Here is a 16,252-nt window from a genome sequence, read left to right as displayed (position 1 = left end):
CCAGTGCCTAGCAGTGCCTGGCATTATATGTAGATTCAACATATATTTGTTAAATTAATTAAATGAATGAATCAAACAGAAGTTTCATTAACATTAAATTTTTAATGTTTCTTTAAACATAACTCTGATAAACGTCAAACATTAAGAAAGAATTGTAAAAAGGTAAAATGAGCCTTGGTACTATGTTCAGAAACGCCTCCTGTTAACAGAGATAATGGATTTATATGTTGGAAGTAAAATTTTTTTCAAATGCATTAGCACAAATTGTTAAAATGGTGAGGACTTGGGTATACCCCATCAATTTATTAAATTGAGTGTAACTAAATCAAGAGTGGGAGGCAGCCACTAAATGATGGGCATGGTGCTTCCGCCAATAATACAAGAATAATTATGATGTAAATGTTGCTATCAAGTCAAAAGATACAATTAACAGTAAATAACTACATTTCCAGAAAGAAACCACTTGGGAAAGTACTGCTTTTGTACCTTTAAGGCAATAATATTACTATTATTAATAAAAATGACTGAGCACTATGTGACAGGCACTAATGTGCTAATACTTACAAGTATTAGCCTTTCTAAAAATCTTTGAGGTAGGCATTTATTAATATTCTATTTCATATGAGAGGAAACTGAAGCTGAGAGAGGCTAAGCAATATGTCCAAATTCACAAGCTAGTTGAGTGCAATAGGCTGTATACGCAGGTTATTTGACCCAAAAATGACTCTATTAACCACTATGCTATTTTGCAATAAGGCAATATGATGGCCCCTAAAAACTGTTCTTCATTCTGATCACTTTTAGGAAATGATGGTAATTGTAATAATAATAGTAACAATGGTAGCTTACTATACACGCAGCCCTGCTCCAAACACATAATGTGTGCATTTGTTCAATCCTCACTTACATCCATTCTACAGATTTCAAAAACAAAGAATAGAAAAGTAACTTGTTGAAGGCCCTAAAGCCAGATGGAGCCAGAATTCAAACTCAAGAAGTCTGAATTCAGAGCCTCTGGTCTTAAATCACTACATGAAAATGTCTCTGGGGAGAAATCAGGCTAACATTAGAAATTTTTTAAAATTCAAATTCTACAGTAAATCTTGTGATCTGTACTTCTTCAGTTAACAGTCTCTACACAGGTAACACAACATAAAAACTACAGCTGGGAGGCCGGGCGCGGTGGCTCATGCCTGTAATCTCAGAACTTTGGGAGGCCAAGGCGGGCGGATCACGAGGTCAGGAGATCAAGATCATCCTGGCTAACACGGTGAAACCCCGTCTCTACTAAAAATACAAAAAAATTAGCTGGGCATAGCAGCAGGCGCAGAGGCTGAGGCAGGAGAATGGTGTGAACCCGGGAGGCAGAACTTGCAGTGAGCCAAGATCAGGCCACTGCCCTCCAGCCTGGGTGACTGAGCCAGGCCCTGCCGGGACCTGCAGCTGGGAGTAGCTCAAATAGCTCTACATTAAGAGAAGACAGCACGTTCTGAACTGTTTTGGCCAATTTTTAGCTCTATAATCATGCAGAGAACACTAAACCTCTGAGCCTCCTTTTCTTACATTAAGAATGACAATAACATTACCTGCCCTGACTACCTTGTAAGTTTCTTCAAAGGATCATACCTTAGTCCATTCAGGTTGCTATAATAAAATGTCAAACTGGGTAGCTTATATTAATAAAAACAGAAATTTATTTCTTACAGTTCTGGAGGCTGGGGAATCCAAGATGAAGATGCCAGCAGATTCTGGTCTCTAGTGTCTGGTGAAAGCCCACCTTCTTATTTGTAGATGGTGTCTTCTTATGTGTCCTTACATGGTGGAATTGGTGAACAAGCTCTCGGGAGCCTCTTTTACAAGGGCCTGCCCTCCTGACCTACTCACTTCCCAAAGGCCCCACCTCTGAAGACCATCGCCTTCAGGGTTAGGATTTCAACATATGAATTTGTGGGGGATATAGACATTCAGATCATAGCAGATAAAAAGCTAAAATCCATTGCCTGTTTATATATCATAATACATTTGACAACGAACAAAAAATAAACGCTATCCTAAGTGTATTGTAAAGCATTCAAATTATCCAAATTACAAACATATCTCAATAATTTATACCACAACCTGGAGAAATTATCTTTGTAAATAAATTATGATTACTTCTCAAACAATTCATAAGAATAGTAATATGTATAGTGGCAATAAAAATTAACAATATTGTATAAAATTGTAAACTGAACTGTCTTATTGATGCTGATAACAATTACAGGATGGTGTCCTAATATTTTTTAACAACTTGGTAGTCTCTAAAATTACACTGGTTTTACCAGTGTTTACACCATGCCAAAAATTTGTTAGGCTGCTACTTTAAACATTTACTTAATATGATTCTTGTGTCAAATTCAATTAAATTTTATAAGTATCAGTTGAGCACCTAACTATGTGCAAAGGTTTGTACTAGGTACCATGCAGAGTACAGCAATGAATAGAGTTCTAGCCCTACTTTCAAAAGCTTACAAACGCTACACTCACATCCAACACATACATATGGGCTATATACTAATTAGTACTTTAAACATTACTAATTTTTACATTTTTACACCTTCATTAGATTATCTGTCCTTAGCTGGTATGTAACATGGATATCATAAGGGAAAAAACCCTATGGCATTAAAATGTAAGAATACTGTGATACTTCAATTAACCTAGTTTGAAAATCTAGTTAAAAGTCTTCTTTCTTTCAACATAAATACTAAAAATGCATACCCTGCAACTAAATAACTTTATGTTACTGAATTGGCACAATAACATTAAAAAGTTTTATAAAGAAAGGATCTCACTATTTAACTTCCTCTATACAAAGATAATTATTCATATGCTAATGAAGCAGCTTTGGCAAGTATTTACAAAAACTCATGAAAATATAAAAATAATGTTACATTTATGGGTCACTGAAGAATGTGTCTAAATTTAACATTTAAAATGACTCATACAATAAAATGCTGATCCTTACAAACATACCTCATTGTTTATATTTTTATTTTCAAAAAAACACAGAGTTCACTTGAATACAATTCTCACCAGTTAAATCACAATTCACTTTATAGTTAATTAGGTTCAAAGATAGTCCTTTCCTGCTATATAATTTCATTTTCTTAAAAAGCAAAACACTGTCAGTAGAAAAAATTTACATATGAAAGTCGGAAACAATTATTTCAGCAAAAATGGAAATCAACCACCATATCTTTTCTTGAGTTCTTCGACAGAATTATCCTTCAATCCTGACTTGTCTATGTGATTAAATAATGCATGTGCAACTGAAAAAGAAAAAAAAAAATCTCCATTTTAATCTCATTTTTTAAAAACCAAGCAAAATGTAAATTAAAAGGAGCAATCTGATTTGTCAAAAACATTTTACATTTTAAAGCAATAAATAGGTTTATAAATTCTAATTCAGATGTTTAAAAAGCCAATCTGAGAATACAAAATTATATAGCAATCCAACAATGGTTCTTTCCAGAATATTTTGCTTTAGTAGTATAAAATTTCCCCTGCATTCTCAATATTAATCTTGCAGATTAAACTTAATTCATTCTGTACTACCTTTAAAATGTTCACCTTGTGTAACAAGTGAACTTTTATTTACTTAATATTTTTATTTCAATTAAACTGTTTTTCAAACCTAAATCATTTTATTTTAAAAGAAAACTTTACATCACTACTGCAAATGAAAAATAGCAATGACATCGACGAAATCACACGTGACAGGACATTTAAATATTTTTATATTACAAATTAAAACTACTAAATGTTAAGAATAAGATTATGAATTGCAAAAAATTTGTATTTACTACCACTAATCGGTCGACACTCAACATTAGGAAAACACTGTTATAGTTCATTCTCAACGTTAAAACTGGAGAACTAGCTAACAGTTATTAATGATAATGGCAATAATAAAAGATAACAACAGCTAAGTATTTACTGAATACTCAGTTGCATGCCAGAACCATTCTAAGTGCTTTCCATGTTTAACTTAGCAGACAGTGGAAACCTCATCAAGACAGTACTATTTGTCAGCCAGTCTGAAGAGCCCACTTGCATTCTCGGACACCTTGAACTTATCACATTAGAATTACAATAAATTCATTCATTCAACACACTAACACTGATGGGTTATTATGTACTAGCACTGAGGCCCAGAGAATGAGGTAGACAAAGTTCCTGCTGTCATGGAGCTTTCATTCTATTAGAGAGGGAGATATAATAAACATACACATAAACCACTGTCAGTTAGTAATGTATTATGAAGAGAAATAAAGCAGGGTAAGAAGAGAGAGGTTGATTGGGGGTTGGTAAAGAAAGATGTCTTTGAAGCGGTGATAGATGAAAACCAAATGAAGAAGCACACAAGTGAAGATATGTAGGAAGATATCCTAGGTTGAGAGAAGAGCCAAACACAAAGTCCTCGAGGCCAAAATAAGTTTGGCAGTTTGGTAATTTTTTTTTTTCTTTTGAGACGGAGTTTCACTCTTGTTGCCCAGGCTAGAGTGCAATGGTGCGAACTCAGCTCACTGCAACCTATGCCTCCCAGGTTCAAGCAATTCTCCTCCCTCAGCCTCCCAAGTAGCTGGGATTACAGGTGTCCACCACCACACCCAGCTAATTTTCTCTTTTTTTTTTTTTTGTATTTTTAGTAGAGATGGGGTTGCACCATGTTGGCCAGGCTGGTCTTGAGCTCTTGACTTCAGGTGATCTGCCTGCCTCAGTCTCCCAAAGTGCTGGGATTACAGGTGTGAACCACCGTGCCCAGTCAGCAGTTTGGTATATTAAAAGCTATATAAAACCACTATAACAGGGCAGAGTGGTTGAAAAAAGAGTGGTAAAAGATGAGGTCAAAACAGCAATAAGAAACAGTAACATTTTTCAGGGATTTCAAGGAACATTTCTGGTTAACTAAAGCTAAAACCAAAACTTTTGGTTTAAACCCTCACTATTTTATATATACACACACACACACACACACACACATACATATATATACACACACACACATATATAATTTTTATTTAACTATTTATTTGAGGCAGAGTCTCACTCTGTTGCCTAGGCTGGAATGCAGTGGCACAATCATGGCTCACTGCAGCCTCAACCTTCTGCGCTGAAACGATTCTCACACCTCAGCCCCCCGAGTAGCTGGGACTACAGATGCATGCCACCGCAACCAACTAATTTCTGTATTTTTTGTAAAGACAGGGTTTTGCCATGTTGGCCAGGCTGGTCTCAAGCGATCCTCCCACCTTAACCTCCCAAAGTGCTGGGATTACAGGCATGAGCCACCATGCCTGGCCTAAAAATATATATATCTAAATTATATGTCCACTTCCCTAAGTATAATTTCAAAAGTATCTTTCTTATAGATTTAAAAATCATTCAACATCACTGCTAAAAAGATAAAGAAGAAATAAAAGAAGCCCACGTATGTTTAGCACAGGAGGTATTTGAAAATGGTACACCGAGTTTTGCTAATTTTTAAAAATAAAAAAACAGACACACTTGTATGTGAATGATTTTTCTCTTTTCTCCTGAAACGAGTATAGTCCAAAACTCTGAGTAACTGAAGTTTCTGCATAGTGCAATTTTACTTTAATTAGGATTTCTCAAAACGGACTCTTTATGCCAAAGATTGTGATGTGGAAATAAAAGAGAAATAAAATTATTCAGGTTCATCACCTGCCACTTATTACTCCCTATTCTACAATCCAGCCATACCACTTTAAATTCTCTGGACTCAATTTGCTCTTTCCTGCCTCAGAACCACCGCACATATCATTATTTCAGTTTAAAACTCTCTTGCCCAACCTTTCCTCTGACTCTTGCACTTCTTTGAGAATTCAGCTAAAAGCAAACTCAGGGAAATTACCTCTCTCAGAATAGATCAGGCCTTTACTATACCTCACCTGGTTACATGGTCCTGTGGCTTTGATCCTTTACATACTCAGTAACAGTAGGAACTCAACCATTATACCATTTATTGAGTTTTCAAGTAGAAGAACTCAGACTATGGAGTTGGACTGCCTGGGTTCGAATCCTGGGTCTGGCTTCCTAGCTATGCGACCTTAGCAAGTTTCTTAGCCTCTCTAGACCTCAGTTTCCTCCTCCGTAAAAGGAGAGTGAAAATAGTACCCACACTTCATAATATTGTCAGGACTAACAATACAATTTTAACTGTTGTTATCCAATTTAATTAACTTAAATATAATTTAATATAATTTAAATATAATTAAATGTAACCTTATACACAGTAAATAGTCAATAAATGTCACCTATTATTTGTTGAATGAATAAAGGAAAGTACAAAAATAAACAAACATGGGAAAACTTTCATAGAACTTACTCTTCTTCTCTGTTTCTGACATAAACATCACTGCCATATCAAACCTTTTTAGTTCAGAAAGTCTTTGTAAGATTTCAAAGATGAGTGATGGTTTTTCTTTCCTGAAATAATCCAAATATAAAAACAAATGATCAGTTAAAAGTAGCTCATTTGTTAATAATTCTGTTTACTAACACAAGGCATCTAATTATACATAAATGACATCATTTTTCCCCTGGATACTACCTATGTTTTAAATGTCCAAATGAAGAGATTTATCAAGTCAACTGAAGAAATTACAATATTCTTAAATAAGAGCTTAGCACGGAAACTATCATTCTGTTAAAACACTGGTCACTTCCACACCCTACTTTTCTCTACAAAAAAATTAAGAGTCCTTTTTCCTCCCTTTTAAACTTTTCCCTTTTTATTGTCTGTACTTGTCATTTCCTTGCAACTTCTGTAACAATGAAACTTACAAAAAAGCTAACTTTGCTATATGCTGCTAATTTGCTATATACATTCAAAAAGAATGAACTCCCCAAATCATTGGAAATAGCATAGCATTATGAGAGTACAGTAAATCCTCACTTAACATCATCAATAGGTTCGTGAAAACTGCGACTTTATGTGAAATGGCATACTGTATAAACAAACCAACTTTACCATAGGCCAACTGATATAAACAAGACTTATGTTCCTATGTCTTAATCATTTTAATTAAAGTTGCAGTTTCCAAAAACCTATCAATGACATTAAGTGAGGACTTACTGTATAACTAAAAAAAACTTGACTTACTCAATGTAAAAGTCATGCAGAATTTTAATGATCTGGTTGAATACATCTGGATCCAGATTTTTCTGAAACAACTTAGGATACAAAGATGGTTCAATTTGCTTGAAAAATAAAAATAAAAAGTTAGACAATTAATTGATGGCAACACTTACAGATCACAAATTACACAACAATTGCTTGGGTAAAAATAGTAAAGAATAACTACTTTGGGAGGCCAAGGCGGGAGGATCACCTGACGTTGGGAGTTCAAGACCAGCCTGACCAACATGACGAAACCCCATCTCTACTAAAAATACAAAACATTAGCCGGGCGTGGTGGCGCATCCCTGTAATCCCAGCTACTTGGGAGGCTGAGGCAGGAGAATCGCTTGAACCTGGGAGGCGGAGGTTGTGGTAAGCTGAGATTGCGCCATTGCACTCCAGCCTGGGCAACAAGAGCAAAACTCCATCCCAAACGAAAAGAAAAGAGTAACTACTATGCATTAGCACTTATGAATAATAATGGAGTCACATTAAAATGCAATTATGATAGAAGAATGAAAGTTACAGGAACTGCATGATAATCACTCTGTTCCAGTCACAGAAAAGTCTTATGAGTGGAAGAGATACACACCATCCTAAGAGAGACAGAAAACTTTAGAGGCTCTCAAAGAACACTAGAGATTTTTAAAAGTACAATTACATGAGAAAATGTATTTGGAAGTAATTTTATATTGCATAATTATAAGGGAACGTTACTCTCATGACACTTGAAAAAGACCATGCTAATCCATTATTTGCTAAATTTCATAGGATTTGATTCTTTTTCTTAGAGCAAATATTATAAGAATGATTGCCTACATATTGCAAGTACTGCTTGGCTCACAGAAGACACTTAATGCATTTTAGGATTTTTATGAAGAATTAAGCTTAAGCTAATATATATGAAATTAGATTAAGTTATTTGAGACAATAGAATTTGACACAGAATCTATTGCCAAAGGAGAACACCCAGGTTCCCTGGTTGTAAATATTTTTAAATGGTCTGACCAGGGTGATGTATTCTACAATAATTTCTACAATAATATCTTACAAAAAGCAAATATGGCACCATTATTATAAAGTGACAAAAGAAGTTCTCTGACCTTTTACTTACAACAGAAGTACTAGCTTCCTCTCTCTTACCTTTAAATACTGAAACAACATATCTGGAGAACTTTTCAATTGTCTGAAATCAGATTCGAGCTGGAATGAGTTTGCAGGAATTGGAGGAAGAACAGTTGTGGCAAACTGAGCAGGTTTTTGTCCTATCTCTCTAGTCAATTTCTCGCTGTAAGACTGACATACATCCTGTTTCAAATTGGCTTGAGGTCTGAAATATTTCAGAGGCATCAAACAGAAAAGAACCATAAATAATCAGCTCAATCAAGGAGACATCAATAAAAATTTTTTAATTTTTGATATTATATAATCTATTTGTATTATACAAGCATTCAAAATTATTTCAGCTAATAATATATAAACATCTTTTGGCAAAATAGATTAAGCTCTTGCAAATTTTCACATGCTGGCTATGTAATGACTATTCTACTCTGCTGGGCAGCTAGCCCATCCACCTTTTGAGTACACCATTTCTATATATTTCAGTTACCGTGTCACATACACTAATGATTTAGCCTTTCAAAGATCTAAATGATCATTTTCAAGATACTCCAAAAAGGAAGAAACGCATCTTCCAAAAAAAAAAAAACTGCCTATTTAGTATTGTCCCATGATCTATACTATCACTTTAATAAAAGTACTATTGAAGTTCAAAGTTTACAAGAAAAAAACAACTTTTAGCAGGTTTGTTGAGCAGCAATGTAAAACTATGAGTAAGGTTTCCAGTACCTCAAAATGAACCTAATTAGTCTGTATCTTCTATATTCTCATTATTAAGAAAAAACACGTAAACTATTTTTTAAATGCCAAATAAAAGTTAAAGTCCACAACAGTCTTAAATACTAATGGATGAAATAATGGCAATACATAAGTTTTACATTTTTGTGAAGCTTCCTTTAAAAAAATTAAAATTTTGCTGAACTAAATAAACTGAAATCCTAGAAATGAAAAATTTTAAACAAAATCAATTTTCAAGATACCTTCTTACCATCTCTAAATTTCATACTGTGGTTAAAAAAAAAAAAAAAAAAAAAGATAGTAATCATTCCTTAAGCAAAATCACCCTTACAATAAGTACAAATAAAAAAGAAAAAGCCAGAACCTTAAGTTAGGCAGTTCAAAAAATCAGCATGATGAGTACAAATCAGAAGTCTCAGTAATACCAATTCTCCAGTGGAATCATCCCATTCTAGATGATCATCAAATAACAGTATTTCTACTCACTGCAGGGATGAAGTATCACTGATTTCTTCTATTTTCAATACTTTTGCTCTTGGAGTATCACTTGTGGGAAAAAGGTCATCTTGGCTTGAATTCTTCTTACTTGTGGTGCCGGTGGCTGCTATTACATTTGCTAGATTAATAGGATTATTCTCTGGAGCAGCAGCAGTAGTGCTATCTGGCACATCAATAGTCTGTATCAAATTACCAGTTTCTTCAATAATAACCTTCTTGAGTGGTTTCTAAAACAATTAAAATCAATTCCTTAAATCAAAATATGAAAGGTTTCCTATTTTAGGGTCACAAGTTAAAAGGCTACAATGTTCTTACAGCTAATATCCCAGTGATTAGTAAATTCAGTTTGGTGGCTAGACAGACGTAGGAGTCTGATAATACAAAAATAAAAAGTTCGGGAGGCTGAGGCAGGAGAATGGCATAAACCTGGGAGGCGGAGCTTGCAGTGAGCTGAGATCCGGCCACTGTACTCCAGCCCGGGCGACAGAGCCAGACTCCGTCTCAAAAAAAAATAAAAATAAAAAATAAAAATAAAATAAATAAATAAAATAAATAAATAAAAAATAAAAATAAAAAGCTATACAAAGCACTTATCCCAGGTAGGTCTAAACGAGGGAGAGAGACATGTATATGTAAATATATAAGGCCATAGGTATGTTTAAGAGATGAAAGCACAAAATGCTAAGAGAACACAGGAGGGAAGATAAACACTGGCATAAGGGAAGCCTTCACAGAAAAAGTACACAGGAATGGCAAAGTTGAAGGGTGCAGCACAGTCAGTGGAAAGGTGAGAGGTCCAGTGGGGCTGGTGCAAGGCAAGGCACGGTGGAGACGAAGCCTGAAAGGCTGCTTGAAGACAGCTTATGAAGGGACTTGGATGCCATGGAAGGAGTTTGGACTCTATTCTAGGGGCAATACAGCAAAGAAATTACCAAACCAACAGTAGTATTGTGGACTAACTGAAGGCAAGTGGAATAAGGGCAGACAATAACCAGCATTATGTATGGGATAGACTATCATTAAAACCTAAACAAATGTGTTTACTAGATTAATAGGATTATATATACAGTAGCTGGATAAAACTAGCCCAGGATTAAAAATCTGTCAAGTAATATTCACAAAGTTGGTAAAAGTAAACCCTTTTTTCCAATTTAATAAAGTAAATGGCTTTCACTGTTTATCTCGATCACCACACGTGTCATTTTCAACTTATGTTGATATTTAATAATATATTTATATCTAATAAAATATAACAATATTCTTCACTATATCATCATACCAGACACACAGAAATACACTGAGGAGCTATTGTTCCACCAAGGGTATTGAAAAATGAAACAAGTTAAGAAAAGCTTCTTCTAAAATTTGCAAATATTGATTAACAGTTGGCGCTATATACTTTTATATACATTTGAAATTTGTTTTGTTCTATCTTTAGAAAAGAGAAAGAAACTTTCCTCAATATACTCTAAGTATACATTCCAACAACACAGTTGAATTATGAATTGCAAAGTTATAAATATAAGAACTTCTGCTTCTGCAATAGATATCAAACTCAATGTTAAAACCAGAAATTCCATTAACGCAGCTGAGATATGACCCAATGGTAATAAATGAGTGTTACCAAATGAAGGTACAAAAATGAAAAAGCTGTAAGAAAATTTGTAACAGAATCCTTCAAGCAGTTCTATTTTAAAGAATAATATTAAGTTATGGCCTATGCTTTGCTAAGAACTATATCAGCAACAGTTTTCATCAAGATACTGATCAAGAATGGATATGTCTATTAAACCTTTTCCTTGACAACAGATATGTAAATAATGATTTGAATTTATGAATTTCCTAATCACTGGTCTCTGCTAAGTGTAGACCTGGGGTACTGAGAGCTGCTGAGGGTCACTGATGACAGCTGGAAGGACTGTGGGGAAGAACAGTATGCTAGTAACAGGAGTAAACCATGAAAGAAACCACTATAGAAAGAAAGAATTTAAGAAAATATGAAAGGCTCAATTCATTCCTTTTTTAAATCATGACTCAGAAGCGTTAACATTTTATTTAGTTGTATATTGTGATCATTTAAAAAAAAAAAGAGAGAGAGAAAAGAACAAAGGAATAAAGGGAAAAAGGGACCAAATAGGTGAAGTTTTGACATCAGGAAACAGAAAAATGAAAAAAAAAAAAAAAAAAGAAATAAAGCAAAATAAGATATTTTAGCAGAGACTAAAGGATCAGGAAAACTTTCACTTGATACCATTCTCAGGGGAAACCCCAGGCCCAAGTTCACCTACGTCTCTGCTCTCCTACACTCTGTCTAGAGGTTTGCTAAAAATACTTCCAAGCTGCCAGCCCTTCAAGCACAGACTACCCTGGCCTAGCCTTCATTTCAATAATACTGAGACTCACTCTCTCTCTACTTTCTGTAGTCTTCCTTTCTTTCCTGACCACTTTCCCCAGTGACCAGGTGCTGTCACAAATATGTGACTAAAAAGGAAATTAAAATTCGTTTCACCTGAAATTGCCTCAACATTTACGCACATTATTTCCTTTGATATAATCTGGGAGTTATTCTCAATTTAAGGAGAAAAAGTAAGGATAACACAGGGATTAACTTGCTCAAGATTGCGAAGTTTTATCAAGTGGGGCTCAAATCCAGTCTCAAAGGCATTATACTAAACTGCTATCCTCTACTTTTTAAAAATAATGCCCACATTTTTTTTATCATGAAGATCCATTATAAAAATAAACAGCAATTTTTTCCCTCCCCACTGGGATACTAACTTTGTTGATTTTGGATCATTTACACAACGGTTTACCCCAAGATTTCTCATTTGCTAGAGATGTTTTGTTTTGTCATATTGCCATAAGAGATTTAAATTCACATTGTATTTTCACAACTATTAACATAAATTCATTTTTAACAAGAAGGTGAACCCAACAAATTTGTAAAAGCTACTTATTGTATGTTAGTCGCAGGACATTACACATATCACGTGGCAATGTTTTTATAATTATGGACAGTGACATCTAACAAAGGCCTTCTGTAAACTTGTGAATTAATTTTTGTAAGGAAGTCTTACAAAGATGTAAAAGTTTAAACTATATTTAATATTTAATCACTTTTACTGAAAAGAACAGTAAATAAATATGTGAAAATGACCATAATGTGTGAAAGTAACTAGATTTATCCCTGGCATACACAACACACACAACCAGTATTACCAAAAATACAGCTGTAATAGGCCAGGGACGGTGGCTCATGCCTACAATCCTAGCACTTTGGGAGGCCAAGGCGGGCAGATCACTTGAGGTCAGGAGTTCAAGACCAGTCTGGACAACATGGTGAAACCCCGTCTCTACTAAAATTACAAAAATTAGCCAGGCATGGTGGCAGGTGCCTATAATCCCAGCTGCAAGGGAGGCTGAAGCAGGAGAATTGCTTGAACCCGGGAGTCAGAGGTTGCAGTGAGCTGAGATCTTGCCACTGCACTCCAGCCTGGGGGACAAGAGTAAAACGCTGTCTCAAAAAAAAAAAAAAAGAATACAGTCATATTAAATGCATTGGAAAAGTATTAAACTAAGAAATCTATTTGCTACTAACTACTAACTAGTACAAACGTAACAAAACAAACTTTCTCTCCTTTTCTGCCTTTACAAAAAGAGGATAAAAATACCTCCTCTGTCTTCCTTATGAAATTCTTATTTCTAATAAGAATTAGATGCAAAGGATCGTCTATGCATATCTAATAAGATGCAAAGGATCGTCTATGCATAACAGTTTAAGAGGGCAGGAAGAGAATCTTGATCAGTCAGGGGTACATAGAGAGGTTTTCTGAGGGTGATATCTTTGAGTTTTCTGACTTGGTGGTTTCATGGGTATTCACTTTGTAATTATTCTCTAAATCATACTTTGTCTTGTGTACTTTACTGTACATTTCATAATTTACTTGACGCAAGGGTGTTTATCCCAACTTCAGAAAAGAATAGTAATAAAAATACAAAGACATTTAAATTCTATAAAATGCAAAACTGCTTGAAATTCCTTTAATATAAGAGAAATAGGTAGAAATATTAAAATTTACAGTGTTAAAATAGTCACTAAAAAAGTTACCCCAAAACGCTAAACACTGCTAAATTTCCCTCATATGTCAGTAATCCTAGGAAGTATTTCTTAAAGATTCTTTAAAAAAAAAAAAAAAAAAGTCCCCAGGAAGACATTTCCACATTTCCTTTAAGAGTTAGGGGACGTTCCAAGATGGCCAAATAGGAACAGCTCCAGTCTGCAGCTCCCAGCGTGATCAATGAAGAAGACAAGTGATTTCTGCATTTCCAACTGAGGTCACTAACATCAAAGACCAAAGGTAGATTAAACCACAAAGATGGGGAGAAATCAGAGCAGAAAACCTGAAAATTCTAAAAATCAGAGCACCTCTTCTCCAAAGGATCACAGCTCCTCGCCAGCTGGACAGAGAATGACTTTGACGAGCTGACAGAAGTAGGCTTCAGAAGGTCAGTAATAACAAACTTCTCTGAGCTAAAGAAGGATGTTCAAACTCATCACAAGGAAGCTAAAAACCTTGAAAAAAGATTAGATGAATGACTAACTAGAATAAACAGCATAGAGAAGACCTTAAATGACCTGATGGAGCCGAAAACCATGGCACAAGAACACCATAACGCATACATAAGTTTCAATAGCCGATTCGATAAAGTGGAAGAAAGGGTATCACTGACTGAAGATCAAATTAACGAAATAAAGAAGACAAGGTTAGAGAAAAAAGAGTAAAAGAAACAAACAAAGCCTCCAAGAAATATGGGACTATGTGAAAAGACCAAATCTACGTTTGATTGGTATACCTAAAAGTGATGGGAAGAATGGAATCAAGTTGGAAAACACACTTCAGGATACTATCCAGGAGAACCTCCCCAAGCTAGCAAGGCAGGCCAACATTCAAATTCAGGAAATACAGAGAACGCCACAAAGATACTCCTCGAGAAGAACAACCCCAAGACACATAATTGTCAGATTCACCAAGGCTGAAATGAAGGAAAAAGTGTTAAGGGCACCAGAGAGAAAGGTGGAGTTACTCACAAAGGGAAGCCCATAAGATTAACAGCAGATCTCTCAGCACAAACCCTATAAGCCAGAAGAGAGTGGGGGCCAATGTTCAACATTCTTAAAGAAAAGAATTTTCAACCCAGAATTTCATATCTAGCCAAACTAAGCTTCATAAGTGAAGGAGAAATAAAATCCTTTACAGACAAGCAAATGCTGAGAGATTTTGTCACCACCAGGCTTGCCTTACAAGAGCTCTGAAGAAAACACTAAATATGGAAAGAAACAACCAGTACCCGCCACTGCAAAAACATGCCAAACTGTAAAGACGATCGATGCTAGGAAGAAACTGTATCAATTAACGGGCAAAATAACCAGCAAACATCATAATGACAGGATCAAATTCACACTTAACAATATTAACCTTAAATGTAAACGGGCTAGATGCCCCAATTAAAAGACATAGACTGGCAAATTGGATAAAGAGTCAAGACCCATCAGTGTGCTGCATTCAGGAGACCCATCTCACATGCAAAGACGCACATAGACTCAAAACAAAGGGATGGAGGAAGATCTACCAAGCAAAGGGAAAGCAAAAAAAAAAAAGCAGGGGTTGCAATCCTAGTCTCTGATAAAACAGACTTTAAACCAACAAAGATCAAAAGACACAAAAAAAGGCCATTACATAATGGTAAAGGGATCAATTCAAAAATTAGAGCTAACTATCCTAAATATATATGCACCCAACACAGGAGCACAAGATTCATAAAGCCAAGTCCTTAGAGACCTACAAAGAGACTTAGACTCCCACACAATAATAATGGGAGAATTTAACACCCCACTGTCAATATTGGAAAGATCAACGAGACAGAAAGTTAACAAGGATACCCAGGAATTGAACTCAGCTCTGCAACAAGCAGACCTAACAGACATCTACAGAACTCTCCACCCCAAATCAACAGAGTATACATCATTCTCAGCACCACATCGCACTTATTCCAAAACTGACCACATAATTGGAAGTAAAGCACTCCTCAGCAAACGTAAAAGAACAGAAATCACAACAAACTGTCTCTCAGACCACAGTGCAATCAAATTAGAATTCAGGATTAAGAAACTCACTCAAAACCACAAAACTACATGAAAACTGAACAACTTGCACCCGAATGACTACTGGGTAAATAATGAAATGAAGGCAGAAATAAAGATGTTCTTTGAAACCAATGAGAACAAAGACACAACATACCAGCAGCTTTGGGATACATTTAAAACAATGTGTAGAGGGAAATTTATAACACTAAATGCCCACAAGAGAAAGCAGGAAAAGATCTAAAATCGACACCCTAACATCACAATTAGAAGAACTAGAAAAGCAAGAGCAAACAAATTCAAAAGCTAGCAGAAGGCAAGAAATAACTAACATCAGAGCAGAATTGAAAGAGACAGAAACAAAAAACCCTTCAAAAAAATCAATGAATCCAGGAGCTGGTTTTTTGAAAAGATCATCAAAATTGATAGACCGCTAGCAAGACTAATAAAGAAGAAAAGAGAGAAGAATCAAATAGACGAAATAAAAAATGATAAAGGGGATATCACCACCAACCCCACAGAAATACAAACTACCATCAGAGAATACTATAAACACCTCTACGCAAATA

At 35.2% G+C, this 16,252-nt stretch overlaps 1 protein-coding gene across 3 annotated transcripts in view; it reads right to left on the bottom strand.

Annotated features, from left to right (window-relative positions):
- Nucleotides 1-1,675: 1,675 nt before the first annotated feature.
- Nucleotides 1,676-16,252, bottom strand: part of RPAP3 (RNA polymerase II associated protein 3) — a 44,140-nt gene continuing 29,563 nt past the window's right edge. For all 3 annotated transcript variants that reach the window (XM_011987679.1, XM_011987680.1, XM_011987681.1), the window contains 5 exons: nt 9,530-9,768; nt 8,330-8,516; nt 7,169-7,266; nt 6,392-6,492; nt 1,676-3,311 (listed from right to left, as the gene is read on the bottom strand). In XM_011987679.1, coding sequence (XP_011843069.1) covers nt 3,226-3,311; nt 6,392-6,492; nt 7,169-7,266; nt 8,330-8,516; nt 9,530-9,768 — 711 coding nt within the window. In that variant the 3' untranslated portion in view covers nt 1,676-3,225. The remainder of the gene's footprint in view (nt 3,312-6,391; nt 6,493-7,168; nt 7,267-8,329; nt 8,517-9,529; nt 9,769-16,252) is intronic.

Source organism: Mandrillus leucophaeus, unplaced genomic scaffold, assembly GCF_000951045.1.
Source record: "Mandrillus leucophaeus isolate KB7577 unplaced genomic scaffold, Mleu.le_1.0 Scaffold313, whole genome shotgun sequence".
In the NCBI taxonomy this organism is placed as follows: domain Eukaryota; kingdom Metazoa; phylum Chordata; class Mammalia; order Primates; family Cercopithecidae; genus Mandrillus; species Mandrillus leucophaeus.
This window is presented reverse-complemented; position numbering and strand designations above follow the sequence as displayed.